Here is a 21,850-nt window from a genome sequence, read left to right as displayed (position 1 = left end):
ACATGCTGCAGTGTTGTGTTACATGGTCCTTCGGAAGAACAGGGATGTTCCTCTGTACAAGAGATGTCCCTGAAAACAGCAATTTATTTTCCTGTCCAGAAAACCAGCATTAGGGTGGCAGCATGGTGTATTAACACAGAAGAAATGAGGCCATTAGTGTGTATGCTTTTTTGAAAAATAAGCATTGAGGCTAGCTGTTTGAGAAAGGAGGGGAAAATATTTAAGGAATGAGAAAAGCTGATCACCTTACGGCATGTGAAAAATAGCGCTCTGTGGAAGAGCTGGTGAATGATCATGGCAGGGGGCAATTGGTGGCATGCAGAGTCTGCATATGAGAGCAGTATAGGGATGAAGTTTAAATAGAGGTGATCTTGAAAGCGATGCAAAAAGGAATATGGAAGCACACCAGGTTCCTGTAAGGAACTGTCATGCGAGTAACTGGCAGGTGGGAAAAGGGATTTTGTAGTAGTCCAGTGCTTGGTTGTATTTTGCATTTCAGATTCAGAGTTTTGTGGTTTAGATTCTAAATGTGAATGAATGTGGATATGCATGTTTTGAAAAGAGAAAATGTGACCCTTCTCGTACAGATGGATTTGTGAACTCTCTCCCTCTTCCTACTGCTTGCCATAGTGACATAAGTCCACATTTGCCAAACAAAATTCTCCACAAATTCAGCACCTGCTGTTATCCTAGCTAAGCTGCAAGAGACTGATAGCCTAGCCCTTCACTTCAAGTCTGGTTTGCCTTGGAAAAGAAACTTTTCCCTTTTCTTCTCGTTTAAAACAGGGTATCTCTAAGTTTGCTCAAAAAGTAGCAGTGAACTAGTTCTCTTGCTTTAAAGCAGTGTCTGCCATCTCTCTCACCTGTCTTCCAGCAGTATCCTATTTTGATTCTGTTCCCATTAGAAGCACTGTTTAGCATTTACTAAAAGTGGCTGTGAATCTTAATGTTTTTCCCTTCCTTTCTATACTGGGATCTGATCACAGAATGCAGATGTAGTAAGCAGCCTGTTCGTGTTCCTTGATCTCTGAATAGGTTTCTGCCTTCTCCCTGAAAGCTTCCTTGAATTTACATCTCTACAACATTCCTCAGTGAGCACACTGTCTGCCTTCAGATTTTCTTTCGGGATTGTAACAGACCTTCAGGACACAGGTAGCATGGAAAGCAGGAGTTCCCACAAGCTTTTGCTAGGGCCCCAAATGAGGCATTAAGGATAAAGTCACATACTTGTCATTACATACTGCTCTCTATGACCTTCCTTCCCTCCTCTCTACCCCCTTCACTCTCCTCTGAGTTTTGACAGTTTGGGGCTCAGGTGAAAAGATAAAGATAAAGAGGTCTTCAAGGTACAAGGAAATACCAGACTTTTTTCAGAATCGAAACTGCACCCCAAACTGAGAGTATGGAATAATTTACTTTAGAAAACCTAATGTATTGTTTGTACAGTGTAAAAAAAAAATCTTTTTCAACAAGAAGAAAAACAACAGATCTGGCTAAAATGATGTCTTGTTCTGTGCTTTGCTTCTTCAAGTCCTGACGCCGCTGGAAACTATAATACAAGAAACTATTGACTACACTCGCCAGCGGAAAGTGTTTGACCGGTCCGTCCTGCACAACCAAGCCGTGCACTTCCGCCTGGCCGAGCTGGCAACCGAAGTGGAGCTCCTTCGCTCGCTGCTGTACCGCACCGTTGGTGAGCTCCCACATCTGCCTTCTCAGATGTGCTTCTCTTCATGCAAAGAACGTTGTCAGGCTAAAGGAACATGGGGAGGTGATTGCCAGAGAGGCAGGCTGTGATCAGTGACTGTGTGTGTATAACTGCTTTTTTATTTCTTCTTTTTTTTTTAGCTCTCTATGTGGAAGGCAACGATGTGACAAAGTTTGCTTCCATGGCTAAGCTAAAGGCAGGTCGTCTGGCCCGTGAAGTGACTGATAGCTGTCTCCAGTTTTGGGGAGGAATGGGATTCACCAGCGAGGTTCTGGTGAGCAGGTTTTACAGGTAAGCAAGTGAGTGGTGAAAATAAGAAATGGCTTTACTGAAGTTTGGCCTCTTAAATATCCCGCTGAAAGATCACCCGCTTGAAAAGGGCACCAGCTCCTAGCTGGTGTGAATGGTATTGTTCCACTGAGTGGCATGTCACTGATGTACATTGTGGATGCAAGGGCATCCACACTCCCATTGACTTTGGAGTGACGTGTGAGTGTCAGGACGTAGGCAGACTATTCCTTCGCCAAATCTTGGCTTTGCATTATAGCTGTGTAGTTTGAACTGCCTACAGGTTAGCTTGAATGTCAGGTGAAAGAAGTAAACTCCATGTTTTCCCTGATGGTCCTCTGGTACCTGCCAGACAATAGGACAAGGAAAAAAAGGGGAAGCCTACTAACAAGTGATTTTTTTCTCTTTGCTCTTTGTTTGCTTGTAGTCTTGATTACAAGAACAGAACTAAAACAAAACAGAAGCTTTCTTCCAAAACCAATGAAAATCAGATTTGTCTTTTTCCCCAAATATATGTGTGAAACTGGAGTTCACCGTTAGGCTCCTGCAGTAGTCTTTTGTGATAGCAGTCTCCACCTGATTACTCACACGAGATACCATGTGAGACGTATGAGAGATGTAGCTGCTTCTGGCAAGTTGTTAGATCATTAAAATGGTACAGAGGCCTTTTTGCAAATTAATTAAAGTCCCTTCAGATTTTACTCTATCTACTTAGAGCAAAATTCTCTCTAAGCAAACAGTTTTCTTGGCAGCTGTTAGGAAAATTCTGGCCCCGGTGTCTTATATTCTGTAGAAGGACCAAAATGGAACTTGCGTTTTCTTGCAGTAACAGATTTCAGTTCAGCCCTTACATATATGATACCTAATCAAAGGTTAGCAAAATTAGTTAGTGGTTCAGTTAGTTGAAAGTTTTGGTAAATGAATCTGTGTAAAGTGAGAGCAGAACACTTAAAAAAACCCCAACAAACTGTAAAAAGGTAGTTTCTTTTTACTAGGCTGAGTTACTTTTTCTACTTTTAATAACATTTTATGAACAAGAATGCCATTGTGGTAAGTCAGAGAGATCCTCAACCTTTTTTGACTTGTGGATTCCTGAAATTTTCTGGTGAAGGTACAGACTGCTGCATGGTGGTGGTTTTAAGCCAGCTGTCAATATGATGGTTTTTCTTAGTTATTTTTTTCACAGCCCCTTTATTAGCAGCTAATGGTCCCTGGTAATGCAGATGTTAAAAGCTACTGCAGTAGGCACTCTGAATAAAATGAATCCTTGTCTTGAAGCGCTTACTGTCAATGTAGTAATGTGTACAGATTAATGTGTATGTGCTTTTATATAGCTTTGATTTGTCTTTAGATTTCCTAGCCCAGTGTATTATTCCTAACTGTGGGGCAGGGCTTTTCTGTGTGGATTGCAGAGTGGTTTCTAAGTACACCAGCACAGTTACATTTTTCCTGAGAAGAAATCCAGAGTATTTCCTATTGGTATAAACTGTGTCAACTGGCTAAAGAAACATACCTTTCTGCCTCTAAAACAAACACTGTTATAAATGAGGCTGAAGGTGGTGTGATATCTATACTCTAAAATTTTCTGTGAATTAGTAAAATTCCATCATTGACTAACCATAAGCTCCAGGAAGGGAGAAGTAGAGTATTATCTAAATAAACAATTACAGCTTCAAGTAAGAATCTTGTTAATCTGTAACGATAAGCAAAGCAGCAACTTTCCTAAAGCCGTTCTTTTTTTGTACAGCAGTCTGAGTAACCATTCACGTCACTGTGATATTTGTCAAGTAGCAGGCAGCATAACTGCACAGCATGACATCTAATGATAATGTACAAAGATTTTTGTAGCATAATCCTTACCAAGTTTCCAAGGAAATGTTAGTCTTTGACACATGTCGGGCTGTTACTCCTCAAAGAGCACCCAGCATAATGCATGGTTAGCGCGTGAAGTCTTTGAATTTTAGTTATTAGTGTTGGTGGGGAGATAATAAACAGACCTGGCACAAAACTGTCTGCCAAATGACTTTATTCACATCTGTCATTTTAATCATTAGTCTTTTAAACTTTATAGAACAACTGACTTTTCTAAAGTGCAGTATTGTCTAGAAGGCGTAAAGATAGCTGTTTCACCATGTAGGTGCCTATACTGCGCTGACTTTAGAGACGTAAATGTCTCGTTTTCAGTTGTAGGGACTCTGAGAAGGAGAATGTGTTTGAAAAAAAGTTTTGAGCCCAAATATCAAAGGGTTTAATAGAAAAATACAAGCCAATATAAAAAACAATAAGAGTGGACTTTCCAGACTTTACCCTACTAGCAGGATTCTGGAGAAGGAGAGCACCAGACTGGCGTTTGTTTATTTTTCTCTCCCCTGTATGAAATGCCTCAAAGACATCATGACTTGGGAAAAATCAATTATTGAACAAACCCACAATCTATATGAAAACCCCAGGTTGCGAGAGATCAGAGGGAGGAAAGATTTTGTAGCAAGTATATTGCAATTTTTCAGACTTCATAACATGAGTTTTAAAAAATTTCAGGTAGTGATCTATATATTTTGACAGTAATTATGTACATTTCAATTGTTATAGGAAGAACTTGTCTGGCCTTCTTAAAAAAGTTTGTTGTTTTTAAAATTAAGATTGTTTCTAAGTACTAAACACTGTGTCTGACTGCTGCCAGTTCTTACAATTTTACTCTTGTGGGGTGTGATGAGGAGAATGTTGATCATTTCTTTACTCGCTGCATTGTGAAAGACTCGAGAAAGCAGTAGTGAAAAATACTGATTGACTACTCGTGTGAAATAGATAAAGTCTAAATAGCATTGCAAATGCACATAGCTGCAGAAGAAAAACAGATTTCTTTTTTTCCCTCAACTGTCACCTAGGTATTGCAATATGAAGTTTTATTTGTAATTCAGGTTAGTTAAAAATCAAACTTCTATATAGTTTTAACTGGAATTTTTTTTAATAAGTAATGCATTTCCTTCTAAATTATTTTTTTTATTCCTCAGATGTTTAAAAAGTCAGTTGAAATACTTTATTCAGTTTCATTCTTTATTTCATTTTTTATATCCTTTCATTCTTTACAAAGCATGTCTAAACTAGAATGAGTCTAGACAATTGTGGTTTTTTTAATCAGTCTTTGTCATTATCACAATTTACGGCTGTACCAAAGGAAACAAAACCTATCAATTTCTGCTGACAAAAACAATTTGCTTTGAAGTCAGTAGCTAACTGTTGGGACAAGACTTAATAACGATTCCCCAGTCATCTGTGAAAACAAATCCGTAGTTTCAACCTTTTTCTGCAGAGATTTTGAGACAGATGCCTGTCTACCACTTTGGTTGACTTTTATGAGTACCTTGAGAGGGAATTTAGGAGGTGAAGCACATGACATCTAGCTCTAATATGGCAAATCAAAGTAGGCAACTGTACAGTGATGACTTTAAAGCGGAGCTATGCTCCAGAGCAGGCCAAGGCGATGCCCGCTCCTGCTCAGCTGTCCCTTCAAAATGCCCCTTTGGGGAAACGGGCAGGGCCATGTGAACCGGCAGGCACAGCCGCTGGTTCTTCCTCTGGATCAAAGTCTCCTTTCAGTGCTGCTTAATCTGGACAGGCCATAAGCAATCTAGCTGAGTCAGAAGATGGAAGAAGTCACAAAATATTAAACTTGAGGGTATATCAATATATTTTGTGGAGAAAAATCTTGCCAGTAATACAACTTTAAAATAATAGTTGTGAGAGAAAAAAGGGTAAATGTTTTGTAATCAAGTGGAATTTGTGCTGAAAGGAAGCAGCGTGTAAACGGCCTTCTGGGAAGCAGTGGTACTCTGAGCCAGCGTTGTTGTTTAACCCGGCAGGCAGCTAAACACCACACAGCTGTTCGCTCACTCCCCACGCCTCCTCAGTGGGATGGGGGAGAGAATTGGGGGGAAAAAAAAAAAGTAAAATTTGTGGGTTGAGATAAAGACAGTTTAATAGAACGGAAAAGGAAGGGAAAATAATAATAATGATGATGATGATAAAAGAATATACAAAATAAGTGATGCACAATGCAGTTGCTCACCATCTGCCGACCGATGCCCAGCCAGTCCCTGAGCAGCGGCCCCCCCGGCCAGCTTTCCCCCAGTTTATGTACTGAGCATGACATCACACAGTCTGGAATGTCCTTTTGGCCAGTTTGGCTGTGCCCCCTCCCAGCTTCTTGTGCACCTCCAGCCTTCTCAGTCGGTAGAGCATGGGAAGCTGAAAAGTCCTTGACTAGTGTAAACATTACCTAGCAACAACTAAAACATCGGTGTGTTATCAACATTATTCTCATCCTAAATCCAAAACACAGCGCTGTACCAGCTACTAGGAAGAAAATTAACTCTATCCCTGCTGAAACCAGGACAGCCACATAAACCTTGGGAAGGATTTACCAATGGCCTCCTAACGAGGGAAGCAGGGAGCAGCATCTCTGAGGACCACTGCCATGAAGCCAGGCTGCTAGGGAAAACCAGAGCTGGAGTCACCAAAACTTGCTTTCTTCCCCACGTCTGACCAGCACTGATCGCTGCCGGAAAAGGGAAAGAAAATGACTTAGTTTATTTTCTCAGGACTTTAAAGTTATGTGAAGACATCTGCATTGAAGATAGATAGTGCAGCAGGCTCCTCTCAGGGTGTTTGTGAACAGAAACAGCTTTTTAGATCCCATAGCCGTATGGCTTTCAAGAGGAAAATGTAGCGTAGAGTGGCTCCCTAAGCAGGCACGGCTTCTCGGCTGCAGGTAGTAAACGGTAGTGGGATGCACAACTGCAAACACCATCACATTTTATCAGCTTGAGGCTAGAGACAGATTTAGTGTGCCATTAGCTGTGGCCTTAGTGCCTGTATAGCACGTTACAAGGTCAAAAGCTTTCCTTGCGCTATGAGATAGGTACCTGTCCCTATGGCTAGTGAAATCACACGCAAGGGAGAGCTCAGACTGGAGCAAGGACCAGCCCTGATTTTCAGGATAACTGGGACCAAAAGTTTACAGGCAGGGTGATGGACACGGCTTGGCTTGTGCAAAACAAGGGCTGAATGGCACTCTGGATGCAGAGGGGTCAACACCAGCCAAAAGAGGAACGTTAAACTTCAGGACTATACTGGATTACACTACTCAGGAACACATTCAGGCTGTAAATTAGAGAGTTCCAAATCATTAGAACAACTTTGTTATGTGACAGCCTTCAAATTAGGATAGTCCAAGATTAAAGGGAGATTGTTTTGTCTCCTTAAAGCAGTGCTTGATACATTTCTGAAGGAGGTTATATGCCATGGTACCCATGGAGATGGGAAACTTCATTTGACGAAGTCCTTTTTGTTCCTTTAGCTGCCTAACTAGAAATTATTGATAACCTGGATTGTGTTTGGTGGGTGGGAAGGGCTCCTCACCCTCCCTCGTAAATGCAGTTTTTTAACTCAGCATTGAAGAAATTATTTATATATTTTTTCCCCCTCAAAAAGTGGATTGCTTTTTAACATTTACATCTCTTGATTTGGTTGAGTAGAGTAAGTCTTATCATCTACAGTGGATGTTTCAGGTGCATGGGATTTCCTGAATGAGAGGAAACTCTTTGCAGGGAGTGTTTTAGGGGGGCAGAACACAATGGTCAGGATTTATCTCTTTCCTCAGGCAAACTCCCACTCTCTAAGGAAAACAGCATTCAACAAGCAGCTAGAGGTTCGGTCCCTCAAAATGACACCTTTACGTAACTGTATGGTGCATTGCAGGCTGGTTCCTCACTATCCTTGGTCAGGGTGAAGCCATCACAGGTCGGTGCTCACCTCAGCAGGGCTGCAGGTAGTGCAGGACGTGCTGCTATGTCATGGGGGCAGCGACAAGGCGATGGAGAAATCAGAAAGCAAAGTGTTGCTGTGCCAGATCAAAAGCGTTTTGGAGGTAGCCTACGTAAAGCAATAAAATTCTAATATTTCTATATTAAAGTATTTATATGCTGTATTAATAATGCATTATTGATATAATATAAACTATCAAACCATAAACTTACAATAAATAGCTGATATACAAGCTTACTTTACTACGTCATCTTCCCCAGCTTCCTCACAGAGTTCCTGGCAGGATAGTTAGTCCCATGGTTTTGTTTTCTCACGCTGAAAGCAAGTCTCTTTCCCAGAAGAGGGCTGCTAGATTAAAACCATTCGAGTCCTTTGTCATCTCAATCCTCTTAAATGAGGTGAAACCTTCTATCCTGTCTCCCCAGGGGAGAGATCGGCATTAGTTGCCTGCCTGTAGATTCTGTAGGAAATATTCCTTATCATCTCATCCATAGAGACAAAAATATAATCACCAGCAATTTTGTAAAGACACGCACACACGCATATAGACACACACAAAACCGTATGTGAAAGGTGTTTTGTTTTTTTAAAACATGTATTTATGTGTGATAACCTGACATGTCTGTCACACACCACAAAGCCAGATCTTAACCACTGCCTATTTATAACTTCATATAAACAAGCCACATGTGTCCAGGATTCCTGCTGCAAATGGAGGATTTTTATTGGCATCACAGAGGAGTTCTGAGGATTAATTACTTACTGTTGCTACAGTGCTGTGAGGATGCAAGATGCTAAGCATTGGCAGGGGCTTTCGGCAGCTTGAAAAAGCAGACAAGCACCGCAGCACAAAGAACAAGAAGCCTACCATTGTTCCAGCTCTGCTGCCTTCAACAAGGCCCATAGGAAGGTAGGGAATCTTCAGGTTATTCAATTAAGTAGAGGTAGTTTAGCAGCACTGTTTCAGTGTGTTGGGCTTTTTTTTTTTTCTTCTCCCCAAAGGAGAAAAGAAATTTGTGAAGAAAATTGCTTAAGCGTGCAGTAGTTTGCAATCTGGCTAGCACAGGGAACTTAGGCAATGCTGTGAGGGATGACTCAGCGATATTAATGGCAGTTTTTAAATGAGTGCGATTAGAAATATCAAATCAAAAGTAAATAAGCTTGGAGCAGCCATTCATTTTTAAAGCAGAGAAGCTTTATATACTATATAATACTATACTATAATACTATCTAATACTAATACTATACTATAATACTATATATACTAATACGGATTATGCCAGATCTCACATAGCCATTAGGGAGACCAGGATGCTTGTTGGTTAAAAAACTTGAATGAAAATTGTACCTTCTCTGTACAATTCTCCAATACCTCATTGTCCTGGTTTTGGCTGGGATAGAGTTGATTTCCTTCCTAGTAGCTGGTACAGCGCTGTGTTTTGGATTTAGGATGAGAACAATGTTGATAACACACCGATGTTTTAGTTGTTGCTAGGTAGTGCTTACACTAGTCATGGACTGCTCAGCTTCCCATGCTCTACCGACCGAGAAGGCTGGAGGGGGCACAGCCAGGACAGCTGACCCGAACTGGCAAAAGGCATATTCCATACCATATGACATCATGCTCAGTATATAAACTGGGGAAAGCTGGCCGGGGAGGGCTGCTGCTCCAGGACTGGCTGGGCATTGGTTGGTGGGTGGTGAGCAATTGCATCGTGCATCACTTGCTTTGCTTTGTATTTTCTATTATTATTATTGTTATTACTACTACTATTACTATTTTACTTTATTTCAATTATTAAACTGTTCTTATCTCAACCCATGATTTTACTCACTTTTACTCTTCCGATTCTCTCCCCCATCCCACCAGGGGGGAGTGAGCGAGTGGCTGTGTGGTGCTCAGTTGCCAGCTGAGGTTAAGCCACGACGCTCAGATACTGATTGACTAATACTCTTTTTACCGCACAGTTAAGCAAAGTTAAGTCCTGCAACACTTTTTGCTATTGGCCCTCCAAAAGCTCCCTCCCCTCCTAAAATTCAGCTGCAGGCTTAGGCACCTACAGCTTTGGCAAAGGAAGAGCGGGGATGTTGTGGCAAGTATTGCAGACCATCTCACCAGGAGGAGGCAGTGGATGAGGTGTTCTGTGGACAACTGGCATTAGTATGTAACGTGTAGGTAATTTGAGTAGGCAGTCCAGTAGAAAACCCTGGGAAGAGCCTGTGATGCTTTATATGCCAGTCCAAAGTGGTAAGACCTAAACAGAAGTCTGTATGGAGTTCAGCTGCAGGTCTGGCTGGGCTTAAGCAGGGGCAGTTGTATGGTAGGAGAGGTTTTAGCTTATTTCAAGATGAAAATACGGTATTATGCCAAGTTAAGGTTATTTTTGGTTATTTTAAGAATCTGAAAACTGGACGTGCCAAATTATATCTTAAGCCTTTTGATTTTGAATTGGCAACATCCCTGTACACAAAAGAGTATTTACGGTGCTGACAACACAGTTGTCCACACCATGTATGTACTTCTGTAAACAAGGAGGTTTCAATGTCATAAAAGCAGCTTCATAATAAACGCAAAGAATAAATGGGTATGTACAGTTCTGTACTTGTTCCATCAGTATAGCATGCAAACGTTTAAATCTACTCTTTCTATTTCTACAGAGACTTGCGATTACTGTCAATAGGAGGTGGCACAGATGAAACCATGCTTTCCATCATATGCAAATACATGGAAACACTTCCAAGCAAGCGACACATCGCCACCCTTCCTTGGAAAGTAAGCAAGAGCATGGCTTGTACTGCACACTGAAGGTAACAGCCAGTACGTGTTTCAAGGGTAAAATAAGTAGAAAACGTAACAGTAATTTTGCCAATGAACCGCTTATCAGGGTCTTTGTCCATTACCATTCTACGTGTTCTCCAATATCAAATTTCTGTTGATACAAAGCAGTCTGAAAGCATGTGGCCTCCTGCAATTTTTTTTCCTTTTTCTCAATGGGTTACTTTTTGGGGGGGTCTAGCGATCCACACTAAGCACCCAGGGAAAATGTCTTCTTTAATCAAGGTATATCTACATTTTAGGGCATCTAAGCCACCAATTAAGAAACTTAACTTCCTTATGGATACAGCTGTGATTTCACTAGTAGCCTAATCTAATTTCAGTGCAACTTTGCTTTCAAGATCAGTAATTATGGCACAAATTATTCCCTGCTTTATTCAAATACTGGAACAGTGATTTTGCTCTCAATTACAGGTACTTGCCCTATCTTTCAGTTTTAGCAAGTAATCATCAAAATGAGCTCTGTCATCTTTGCCAAATTCACATCGACTTGTACTACACTCTGTCATGGATGTTTGGTGCTGGGAGTGGGGGTTGATTTTTATTTGTAGAATTTTACAAACAACTGTTTAATTGTATCTGAAGCTTTTGGAGGCCTGAACTGAGGTATCATGTTTTGTGTGTGTGTAACTATTAAAGAAAAATATTTTAAAAACCCATGTTAATATGAAAATTGTGTGTTATTACTTAAATGAGATGGTACAATTTATGTTATATGCCAGTCACCTTAAAGCCGAAATGTATACTAAGTATTTTCAAAATTACTGTGATTTGTTACACACAAAGTCTCACTGAAATATATATCTGCTATGATAAGCATAAATTCTTAATTTGATCTTCTTTAAATCTTATTTTTTACGTTTACTTGCGTATCAGCCATTCCTTCAAAACCAACATCAGCAACTCTTCCTAAAGCAGCCATTTAAGTCAGAAGACACAACCTGCCTTACTGCAAACAAAATCTTCAGTGGAATTTTCCTTCTAACCAAGTGGATGTGTTAAGCATTTTCTAAGGAATCTCCATGATACTGTAAGGTTAGCAGTTTGATAGTTAAAAGATTATTATTTCCAGGTGGAAGAAACTATCTGTATCGTTGCCAGGTAGAGTCCAAGTTACACTGAGAAACACAATATATAAATATTGTGTAAAAATTACATACAAGATTTCAAAACCAAGAATAAACATAACTGCACTATTCCCATGCAGCTGCTATTAACTGCAACTTTGTAAAAGTACAATTAAATGCTACTAGTATTTTTCTATCTTATCGACTGTATAGTGTATTTTACTCTACAAGATCATACTACAGCATCCTGAAATCTTGCTATTTGTGAATTTTAAGGACCGTCAGAGTAATATTTTTCTACCAGAAAATAAGCAGTAAAGCAAGTGCAGATGCTGAGGAAAATTCTAAGGCTACAGTGCATGGTTCCCACCAATTGCCATTCCCCTTCCCAAGTGAAATATTCTCAAAGCAGTTTCACCTTTACGTAAGTCACTATAACCGTTCTAAGCAAACTTGCAGGATTTCAGTTCAGGTTTTAAACTGAAAATCAACCTTTTACTGGAAGTGAAGAAAGGGAAATGTGCTACATCCTGTACTTGCTCCAAAATTAAAATAACAAAAACATACAGAAATATGTCACAGTTTTGACTATGTAGCTTTCAGTTACCTTTCAGTTCAGAAAGTTCACGTTAAATGAGCCTAACAGAGTTGTGTTTTAGCACTTAATTAAAATAGCCCTTGTGTGTTTTCTAATAAACCTAGAGATGTAGAAAGTTGTTTGGAGGCTTCATATATTCCTTGTGTTTAAGCTTTTGCCCTATTTCCCCGCTCTATCTAGACAACTACAAAAAACTACAAAAAACCCCACAACCCTCCTTAAATGAAGAAACACAGAAAGGAAGACATAGGCTTAAGATTCCGCCCCCCCCAAATTCATTTCCCCTCACTCCTCTGCATCACTAAAGAACGCGAGGCAGGGGGAGGGGAGGGAAAGACCACCACCTAGTTCCTATTCTGCATTAATTACCTTTTAATCTGGTTTGACATTTAAAAAGAAAATCCTGTTGGTTTTATACATGAGCTGAAGGACTGGTAAAAAATCTTTTGCCAGTACGTGCTCTGTCAAGACTTAAGGGACACGCTAGCGTGTTTTTCAGAACAAAGACAGGAAATGTATCCACCATATAATTAGCTGCATCCACCCATTTTTCTACTTCGTATTAGGTAGCTAAAACTTTTTCCATTTATTGGTATGACAGATCGATTGCTAAAAAAATGTCTAGAAACTGTTAGACACCATGTTTAAGAGCCAGAGATATAGCCAGAGATATATTCTAGAAGATGATCAACTATCAGGGGAGTGTGGTTGTCAAACAGGTGTGTCAGTAATTATCTCACTTGTGAGGTACCTTGCACTCCACTGTCTCATTAAAATTATACAAGTGCGTCAATTTTGGATGGCAAACTATATCCTATTGACTAGCTTTGGGAATGCTATACTTGTTTAACAAGCCTAGCAATTCTCATATAAAGATGATGCAGTATCCTGGTGTTAGCACTTAGGTGTTCTGTTATTTGTGGAAGTATTGTAGACCTTTTAACAGTCAAAGATTAAATAGGCTAGAAATATTTGAGCTTTAATTACTTTTGCACAGTCTGTGTGTTTTGTATTAGAGAAGTGATTTACACATCACACTTCCATTATATATGAAATCTAACATGAAAGTAATGTAACATACACCTCCATTTCTTATTTAATAGTGCTGCCCACACAAATATAGCCCCTTGAACACAGCACCATTTCCAAAAAATACATTGGTATTCTACAGTAGAAAAGAATGTATATAAACAACACTAGCTAGAATACTACAGAACACTTTATTTTTCAGTTTGTAATTAGTTATTAATGGCAACATGCTAGACAGTATTTCTAGAAAAGTTTTTCAAAAATTGTAGATACAATTTCAATATCTAGGAAACTTAATTTTTTTAATGTTAAACTCAGCAATGTAATAGCTTCAACTATTAGAAACTATTTGGTAAGCCAAAGCTAAGCCTTCAAAATAAAAAACCTTAATATGACAGCACCTCCAACAGGTGCATCATTATATACTTTAATATAAAATTCAAAATATCTGTCCTCATATTTCAGACATCATGCAGTGTAGATTTAGGGATCATCACAGATTGAAAAGTAAACATACTAATGGTAAAAGTTCTAGTGATTCAATGGAATCATTAAGTTTTAAGATACTTTAAATATAAAGAAAACATTTGTACTGTGTCCATGTTGGTTGATCCCAATGATCCAAGGCATTTGCTTAAAAGAGTAGATGTGTAAGCATGATTTGTCACATTTAAACAAAAATAATCCAGTTTTAAGTAACTTCTCCCCAAAATACACAGTTTAAGCTACTTAAACACATACACTATCAGACCTATCCACAAGAAGAATTTTTGGGGGTACCACTATTACATTTGTTAGCTTCAGGCCAGCCTTTTAAAAATCCACAGATAAAACCAATTTAGAAAGATCCAAGTATTCTTTGTGCTTTTGCAACCTAGAAATTACTGTATGCCTGAAACTGGAGCTCTAATTTAGAGCATGGCCCAGAATGAAATGCAGAATGAAAGAGAAAGCCTTGTAATTCTGCAATTACTTCATATCTGAACAACCGTTGTTTGCTGTATTTTTTTAAATCAATTCTAAAAACTATATTCCCCTAAAAAAGCAACCTGCTATGCTAGCAGTTTCTGCATATTTACAAATAATGCCCCCAAAACAGGGGATGATGGGAAAAATTCTGATACATTAAGAAAGCTATATATAACATTGCATTAACAGTTAATGCAATTTACAACAATTTCACTGTGTTTTATCAACAGAATATGCCACTTCAGATCAATGTCTTCATTAATTAAGACTGCTTTATAGTTGAAATTACACAATTTAAACCGAAGGTAACATACATCACCTCAGTTTAATAATCCAGTATATTACAAAAAAAACAAACAATGCAAAGAGCATCATGTAGCATAATAGCTTTGTCTGGCTTCCCCTGGAGAGTGTCCTCAATCTGCCCATCGTTGCACCTAGAATTCCACCCGTAGAGTCAAAATCATTATCCTACATTTAAAACCAAACAAACAAAACAACAACAAACATGTTACTCTGAGAAAAAAGATTACCCCTAAAGCTTGCTAAGTGTAGTTTTTCCTGTTTTTTTTCCAATTTTCCAAAACTAAAATTATTTCGGAGGCAGTTTCTGAAAATTAACCAGGAAAAACTTTCACCCATTTATCCAGATGGATGCAAGCAAAAAAGGAATTACTGACTTATTTTTTGCTTCCCTCTTCTATTCTTAAATAAATTTAAATATAAAACTGCCTTTTTAATAATACTATACATTTGCTAATTGAAAACAAATAGTTGTATCTGAAGTGTAAAGACCTTGGTTGTGCTTTGGAAGTCATGCATTCGCACATCTATCTTTTTGAACAGAAATACAGCTGCTGAATTAGTCACATTTTACAGTCAACGATAAGCTGTCAACATTTTAATACAAATGTTCATACTAAAAGAAGGCATGCTTTACATTACTAACTTCTTAATCCTGCCCCATATTTAAGGAAGGTTAGTGTCTAAACACTTACCATTTCTGATAACATTTTATTTTGGTTTTTAACTTCTGTTCCAATTTCAATGGAAAGCTGTTAAAAAAAACCAAACAAAAAGTATTAAATATGAGTAATCCGTTATACATCAATTAGTGAAACCAGTCTAAAATATGTGACATGACTAGCATTTCCCCACGTAAAATGTGAAAACAGTACCTGGTATTTTCAAAAAACAAAGTAACATGCACAGTATTCTGTCAATAACAGTTAGGAAAGTAAATTATTTGTCATTTGACTAGGTGAGTCTAGAGAGTCACAGAAGGTACTCAATGCTCCTCCTCCCCTTTTCTCCTTGAACAGAGAATTCCTTATTAGAATTATTGCGTGGACTTCCAAAAATTCAAGATCTAGTCAAGTCTAAGTAGCAATTATCCATTTCCTGGAACAACTGTTAAAACTACTGGCACGCAGCACAGAGGACCATGAGCACTCTTTTTGACTCAAGTGTTGCTGGAGCTGACACTGTAACCTGCTAACACATCTCTTTTGACAAGTTGCTGCTATGCTATAAATGGGAATTTCTTTTGTGAACTTGTCCGTGCCTCCTCTGCTTTGTGTCATGAAACAGGAAGGGCGCAGCAGGACAAGGACGCAAGCTGAGTATGCAAGCGAGAATCAGTCCAGAGGTAGTAACCAGGGTCAGCAACAGCCTGGTGATCACCCAGCACATCCACAGCTATGAGACAGGTCCAAGGTCAAGCCAGAAAGTCAAGTCTGCAGGTTAGGCTTGGAATCAGGGAGGTATGAGACCAGGCACAGAGCTGCAACACAGCTGCAACATAGCAAAGGCAGAGGCTAGCCAGGAGAATCTTGGCTTAAAAGCAGCTCCCAAGTGAAATAGGGGAGAACCCCCACTGAGGCTTCTTAGCAGCTCTTTCTCCGTAACAGTTGTAATCAGTACACTGGCCTTGAACAACCAGCTCAACTCCTAAAAGGGAGAGAAATGTGCTCCAGGCCCCGATGCTTTGGATTAGCCAAAACCCGTATGTTTTTTGTGACACAACCTAAATCTCATTATTTCTTACTGCTGCGTTTCACCACAATCTATCATCAAGTCAAGAGTGAAACATGAGGCTTCTAGGAAGATTATCTGAAGATTATTCCATACTCCAAGGTCATTACATTGCACTAAAAGATGCAACTGCAGAAAAAGCACACATGCTACTCCCTGGGGCACTACCAACCACACTGTAGACATACCCTGGGACACTGATTTGAAATATAACATCCCAGAGAAGGAGACAAGAAATGGAATTCTGTAACAAAGGTCAAAGCTTTTCTTTTTACCTCTTTAACTTACTCTAAATTATTTAGGTGGATAATTTCTTAACTTAAACCTAAGGTTTTATTTTCTATTTGAGACTAACCAAATTACTTTTAAGCAACACAATATTATTAGCAATAGGAATTTGAATGAGTTTAGGGCTAAGAATTCATTGGCTTGTATGACATACATAGAAACAGCACCTATTGCTAAGAATGTATTTTAAAAAGTCTTAAATTGTTAAGAAAAAAAAAAACCACACAATTTTAATCAGAGCTGTCTTTCAGTTAGACTTGATTGAAAGAAGTCCTCAATCTCTGGAAGGAATCAGAATCATTAAACCAACAAATTTCTCTTTCAGAGTATATTAGCATGCTATTTCTAACAGCTGTTTTCACATTACGGATTTATCAGCAGATACAGCAGAAGCTGATGAGCTACAATGATAACACCAAAAACAAGTAGTCCTTTTTCTTAAATGAACCTGAGCCAGTTTACTGACCTAAACTAAAATTTTCTAGTTTCTGCAGGGACAGTAATTCATTCTGTAGGACAATAAGCCATAAGTAACACCACAGGTGTCCTCAAGATTGGCAAAAAAAGACAAGTCTAGCTAAAAATCTAATTAAAGGAAGAATCAGTTATACAATGAATGATTATGCATGTTGGTTGACAATAATTCTTTCTTGTGTTAAATCTATGTTTTAAACTAAGTCTACTGCTTCACTGGTCCATATAATTTAACTCAATAAATGTGACGATACCGCTATAATTAAATACTTACTGATTTAATGGCACTGACTTTTGTACGCAGACTTTCTGTTAACCTTTCATTTTCTTCTTCATAAACACTATATCCACTATTGGTATAGCCATAGTTACCAGTAGGTGCACCATCGCCTATGAACACAAGAGTCAGTAGTTAGACAGAAAACACCATTGGAGCAAGTGCTCTTCAAATGTGGAAAAGCACTCTTTCCATTTAAAAATGCATTTCCTTAATGTCACCCTCGGCAATCAGGAAGAGGTACCACATGTTCCTGAGATAGAGATTCAACCTTTTTCAAATGTGCAAGTTATCTTTCAATATGCAAATCAAAGACGGAAAACTGGGGAATGGTTGTAATTTAATACTATAAAATTTTTCCTCACATAATGTTTTCAGATTACTTCTATGGAAATCAACCTAGGCATTACATGGAGATGTGAAGGGAGCATTGAGGCCTCTACATAGAGTGGTAAACCTAACTCAAGGCAGGAAAGTTGAGATCATTCTCTAACAAAGACAAATACCATTTGATCACACCCGCATTTAAAGGAGAGAGCATACTCTGATCCTTACATGTATTTCTCTACAAACAAGACCTCAGACAAGAAGCCAGGCCTCTGAGCAGAACACTGCCATTTCTGTCACCATTCTGCAGTTCTATTCCCACTCCTGCCTTTGCTTTTCAGGTGATGGAGCTTCAGGACTGTTCCAGACAACTGACTCAGCAGAGCAGAAGAGAATGAAAGCTCCTCAGCTCCACACATTTGCTTCCTCCAACCTCTAATAAAGATCTCCTACAGACAACAGTTGGACAGCAGCACAAGCACAGGAGAATTAAAGCCGTGTCCTGTCTAGACAAAAATCAGTCTTAGGCCTCAAATCAAAGATCTGAAACCAAAGAAGAGAGACCAAGACTGAGAAAGGCAAACACAAAGGAACTATTATAAGCTTTATGATAAAGATCCTGCTAGATTAATTCAACTAGTAATCCAGCTATAATGTTAATCAGTATTTATATGGCTAGTCAGAATGCCACACTAAAATTGTCTGAATGCCTTTGGTTAATTTAGAGATTTTTGTGTTTAGGTGCCTTTTTTCTTCTTGAGGAAAAAGGGAGAGAAGAGAGACACCAACCACATTCACAGATAAAGCCCCATCTCAAACAGTTTCACTGTGTGCTTGGCATACATAACGTTAAGATTTTAAAAGAGAGAATTATGATGCTACTTTCATAATAGATATAATTTTATATTAACCCATAAAGCTGTTCTTTAAGTGACATGACAATTTTTTAGTTTGTACTTGTAAACTGTTTTAATGTTATTCTATAAATTAAGCTAACAACAAATTCTCAACAAGACTGGGTGAAATGTATGTTTCCATTTCATCGCAGTGAGAGTCAAGAAGTTCCCCCTCCCCCCAGTCAAAAGTACCAATGCCAAGTATAGAAAGTTGACTAAAATTATATCAGTTAGAGAATCAGGGTTGTTCCCTTTATCTTGTTTTACAAATGCATCTAAGTACAGTACTTCCTACCAAGTGACACGCAATTTTGAATATGTTTATAAGTTAATATACTATATAGCTTCAGGCCAAAATACCATAACTATGATTATTACATAGACCGTGTCATAACAGATGTGAACAACTGCCCCAAAGCTTTTAAATAGGCACAGCCACTTCTGTATATGTAATAGAAAGCACTATGTAGAAGCCTGGCTACTACTGTTTACAGGAAGAACAGAAACTTCAGCATGGCAGTTCTACAGCCTGTCTTGCAACTGTTCATTGACAGGACATGTAATACGGACATGACCATAACATAATCACGGACTAAAAAAGAGGTACCAGGTAGCTGGTGCTCACAGCAGAAGTACTGGTGCCCAGCTTCTATTTCCAGCCTACTAAATAAAAAGGAATTTTAGACTGACAGTTGAAATGTCAAGGGAAAGCGGCAAATTCTACTGCAGCTGATAACAGTCATAATAGACATTTAAGTCTTCTGCTTGACCTTCCAGCAGATTTTCAAAGAATTAGTTTCAGGAAGTTCCTTAAGGCATTGTTTGCCAGAGACATGCTAAAAGAAGGCACGCTCTTTCCCCTGCACTCCTTCCATAAACATCCATCGCTTTACTTTTTCAGAAACATACCGAGCTGGATGGCCTTCAGTCTAACCCCTCTCAGTTCATACCCAAGAACGAGCTGTTAGTCTGACAAAGAAAAGGACTGAAGACCCATCAAATGCCCACCTTTTATGATAACATCCCAACACCTCTCTTGATCTATTAAGAACCATATCCAAGACTTGTTTTATCTTGTGAAAATACTATTACACAACACACATCGAGAAGTGTAGAAGTAAATCTAGGGTGGTGTTACAGACACACCTGGTTTAGCCAGATGGCATTTATCAGCCCCTAAATATTCACTTTCTAGGAAGAAGTACCACAATTCAGTCATAAACTTCCGAGGCATAAACATTACCTAAGCTTTACAGTGAGGTCACAGCACCTACATGGTTCTAGAACATGACGTGGGAGTTCAAAGTTTACAGTCATCAACATGGCTGCTGGTTGAAAAATGGGGCCTAAGCTTCTCAAAACACTCAGCAGGAACTCTGCAAAGATTTCTGCCTTTGCATCCGATTATATTTGTGATAAATTGACAACAGTTGGGTTTTTTCCCCCCAAACATAGCAGGAAAACATACAGAAGTACTAAAATTAAAAAACAGCTGAGAATTTGGAAAGGACTTGACTGAAGAGTGACAAATCTGTCCATCCATGGAAACATGGCTCAAACTAACGCTGTGTTAGAACCATTCATGAACACAATTAAATACAAATCCCACTGCTGCTCCATAAGTCCAGCTGAGCTAGAAAGAGAAGACAGACGGAAGCACGTGTAACAGACACAATACTTTTCCCACCCAAAGCTCCCGAGCTCTGCTGCAAGCCTACACCCCTCGACACAGCCCCTCTCACGCAGAGACCCCCACCGAAGCCCCTACCCGGGGACGGGTCGGGCCCTGCCTAGCCGGCTCCGGCTCTCACAGGCTCGGGCACAGCGCGGCCCACACGAGAGCACGGGCTGCCCCGGCCTGGCCCGCCGAGCTTTTCACTCCCTCTCCCCCTCCGTTTAACCCTCCAGCACCAGGCGAGGGTGCGCCACGCAACCGCTGCCCCGCCAGACCGGGGCTGCAGGCCCCGCCGCCGAGGACCGCTGCGCCTACCCAGCCCCGCGCGCCTCATCGCCGTGCCCGGAGCTGCCGAGGGGGGAGGAGGAGGACGAGAGCGACTCCCGCGCCCACAGCGCCTGAGGGAAGAGGGGCTCGGCGCGGCGGCCGCGGCCCAGCTCCGGCTCGGCCGCCCGGCTCATTCACCCGGCGAGCGCCACGACAGCGCTCCGCGCCGCGCGGCCTGCTGGGTACGGCGGGACTTCGGCAGAGGCGGGGGCTGCGCGGTCCGCGCGGGGGCTGATGGGTGCTGTAGTTCCGCGCCAAAGGCGGGGCGACGGCGCCGCTCGGGAGACCCGGCCCCGGCGCCTGTGCGCGGCGGGGGGGTTGGGGCTGGGTCCCTGACAGAGCGGTCCCGTCCAGAGCCTCCTGTCCCGGGGGGCACGGTTCCCCCGGTCGGGAGCACGGTGTCTGCAGGGCCTCCCCGCAGCACCCCAAGGCATTGAACTAGCGTGGCGTTTCTCAGGGGATAGTGTAACAGACCGTTCGGCCCGCGCACTGTCTATGTGCCCAATGGGCCCTGAAAATGGCGTGATTTACTAAAAGTGTACATTTCAGGGAGTTGGACTGTGAGGCAGTGGTTTCAGGGGGCAAAAGAAGGTGACAGGGTAGCATCGTGAGGGAGCCTGGCCACCAGCTGGAGCAGGCACTGGCAGAGCAGCTTCCTCCGTGCGTGGCCACCTCCCCGCGGCTTCAGGAGAAGAGCAAATTCTATTAAATACAACCAGTCATGAATTTACTCAATACATTACCTATTTCAGCTTGCATTAAACTGTTTAGAATTGATCCTGAAAGGAAAAAAAAAATCTCAACCTTCGTTTCAGGAGGCCATTTTATTGTTTGGAAATGGAAGATTCTCAGGGGTTGCCTTGTAACAGGTAGTCAAAACATTAAAACTAAGTGCTGAGTGGAGATTTGCCACCTTTGCTTTTCCCCCCTGTTTATTTAGAAGTAACAGGCACACTACTGCAGCATACAGCTACTCCAACTGGAAACCTGCAGATTTCATTATTATTGAATCTTCAGTTCTGTGAATGATTTAAATTTCATTTGCAAAGATAATTTCTCCTTCATTCTTTAACCTCTTGCAATGCTTTATCAGAAATGGATTTTACCTGCTTTTGTTAAAGATGTGACTCACTCTGTATACCAGTGGATTGAATTTATTTCCCAGGATGATACCAGAATGATGTATCAGTACTCCAGCGTAAAGCAAACAACATCACGGAGTCCATTCAGAGTT

General features: G+C 40.4%; 2 protein-coding genes across 7 annotated transcripts in view; one reads left to right on the top strand and one right to left on the bottom strand.

Moving 5' to 3' along the window:
• The window catches only part of LOC143157058 (putative acyl-CoA dehydrogenase 6), a 101,804-nt gene extending 83,075 nt beyond the window's left edge, over window positions 1-18,729 (top strand). The window contains exons 7-10 of one of the 5 annotated variants that reach the window (XM_076331491.1): window positions 1,532-1,693; window positions 1,849-1,999; window positions 10,478-10,592; window positions 18,060-18,729. In XM_076331491.1, the coding sequence (XP_076187606.1) occupies window positions 1,532-1,693; window positions 1,849-1,999; window positions 10,478-10,592; window positions 18,060-18,116 (485 nt within the window). In that variant the 3' untranslated portion in view covers window positions 18,117-18,729. Of the gene's footprint in view, window positions 1-1,531; window positions 1,694-1,848; window positions 2,000-10,477; window positions 10,628-11,069; window positions 11,482-11,531; window positions 11,924-18,059 lie in introns of those variants that run through there. The other 4 variants (XM_076331494.1, XM_076331493.1, XM_076331495.1 and 1 more) reach the window with 4 other exon arrangements.
• BET1 (Bet1 golgi vesicular membrane trafficking protein) lies at window positions 13,522-20,774 on the bottom strand. 2 transcript variants are annotated; one of them, XM_076331497.1, is made up of 4 exons: window positions 20,605-20,774; window positions 17,389-17,504; window positions 15,317-15,373; window positions 13,522-14,789 (listed from the first exon to the last, which is right to left on the bottom strand). In XM_076331497.1, exons 1-4 carry the CDS (start codon window positions 20,621-20,623, stop codon window positions 14,634-14,636), a joined length of 348 nt encoding a protein of 115 aa, XP_076187612.1. In that variant the 5' UTR covers window positions 20,624-20,774; the 3' UTR covers window positions 13,522-14,633. The 2 variants fall into 2 exon arrangements, with proteins under 2 accessions (XP_076187612.1, XP_076187613.1); XM_076331498.1 differs by having other exon boundaries at window positions 14,638-14,755.
• Between the last annotated feature and the right edge of the window lie 1,076 nt (window positions 20,775-21,850).

Source organism: Aptenodytes patagonicus, chromosome 2 (assembly GCF_965638725.1).
Source record: "Aptenodytes patagonicus chromosome 2, bAptPat1.pri.cur, whole genome shotgun sequence".
Classification (NCBI taxonomy): Eukaryota; Metazoa; Chordata; class Aves; order Sphenisciformes; family Spheniscidae; genus Aptenodytes; species Aptenodytes patagonicus.
This window is presented reverse-complemented; position numbering and strand designations above follow the sequence as displayed.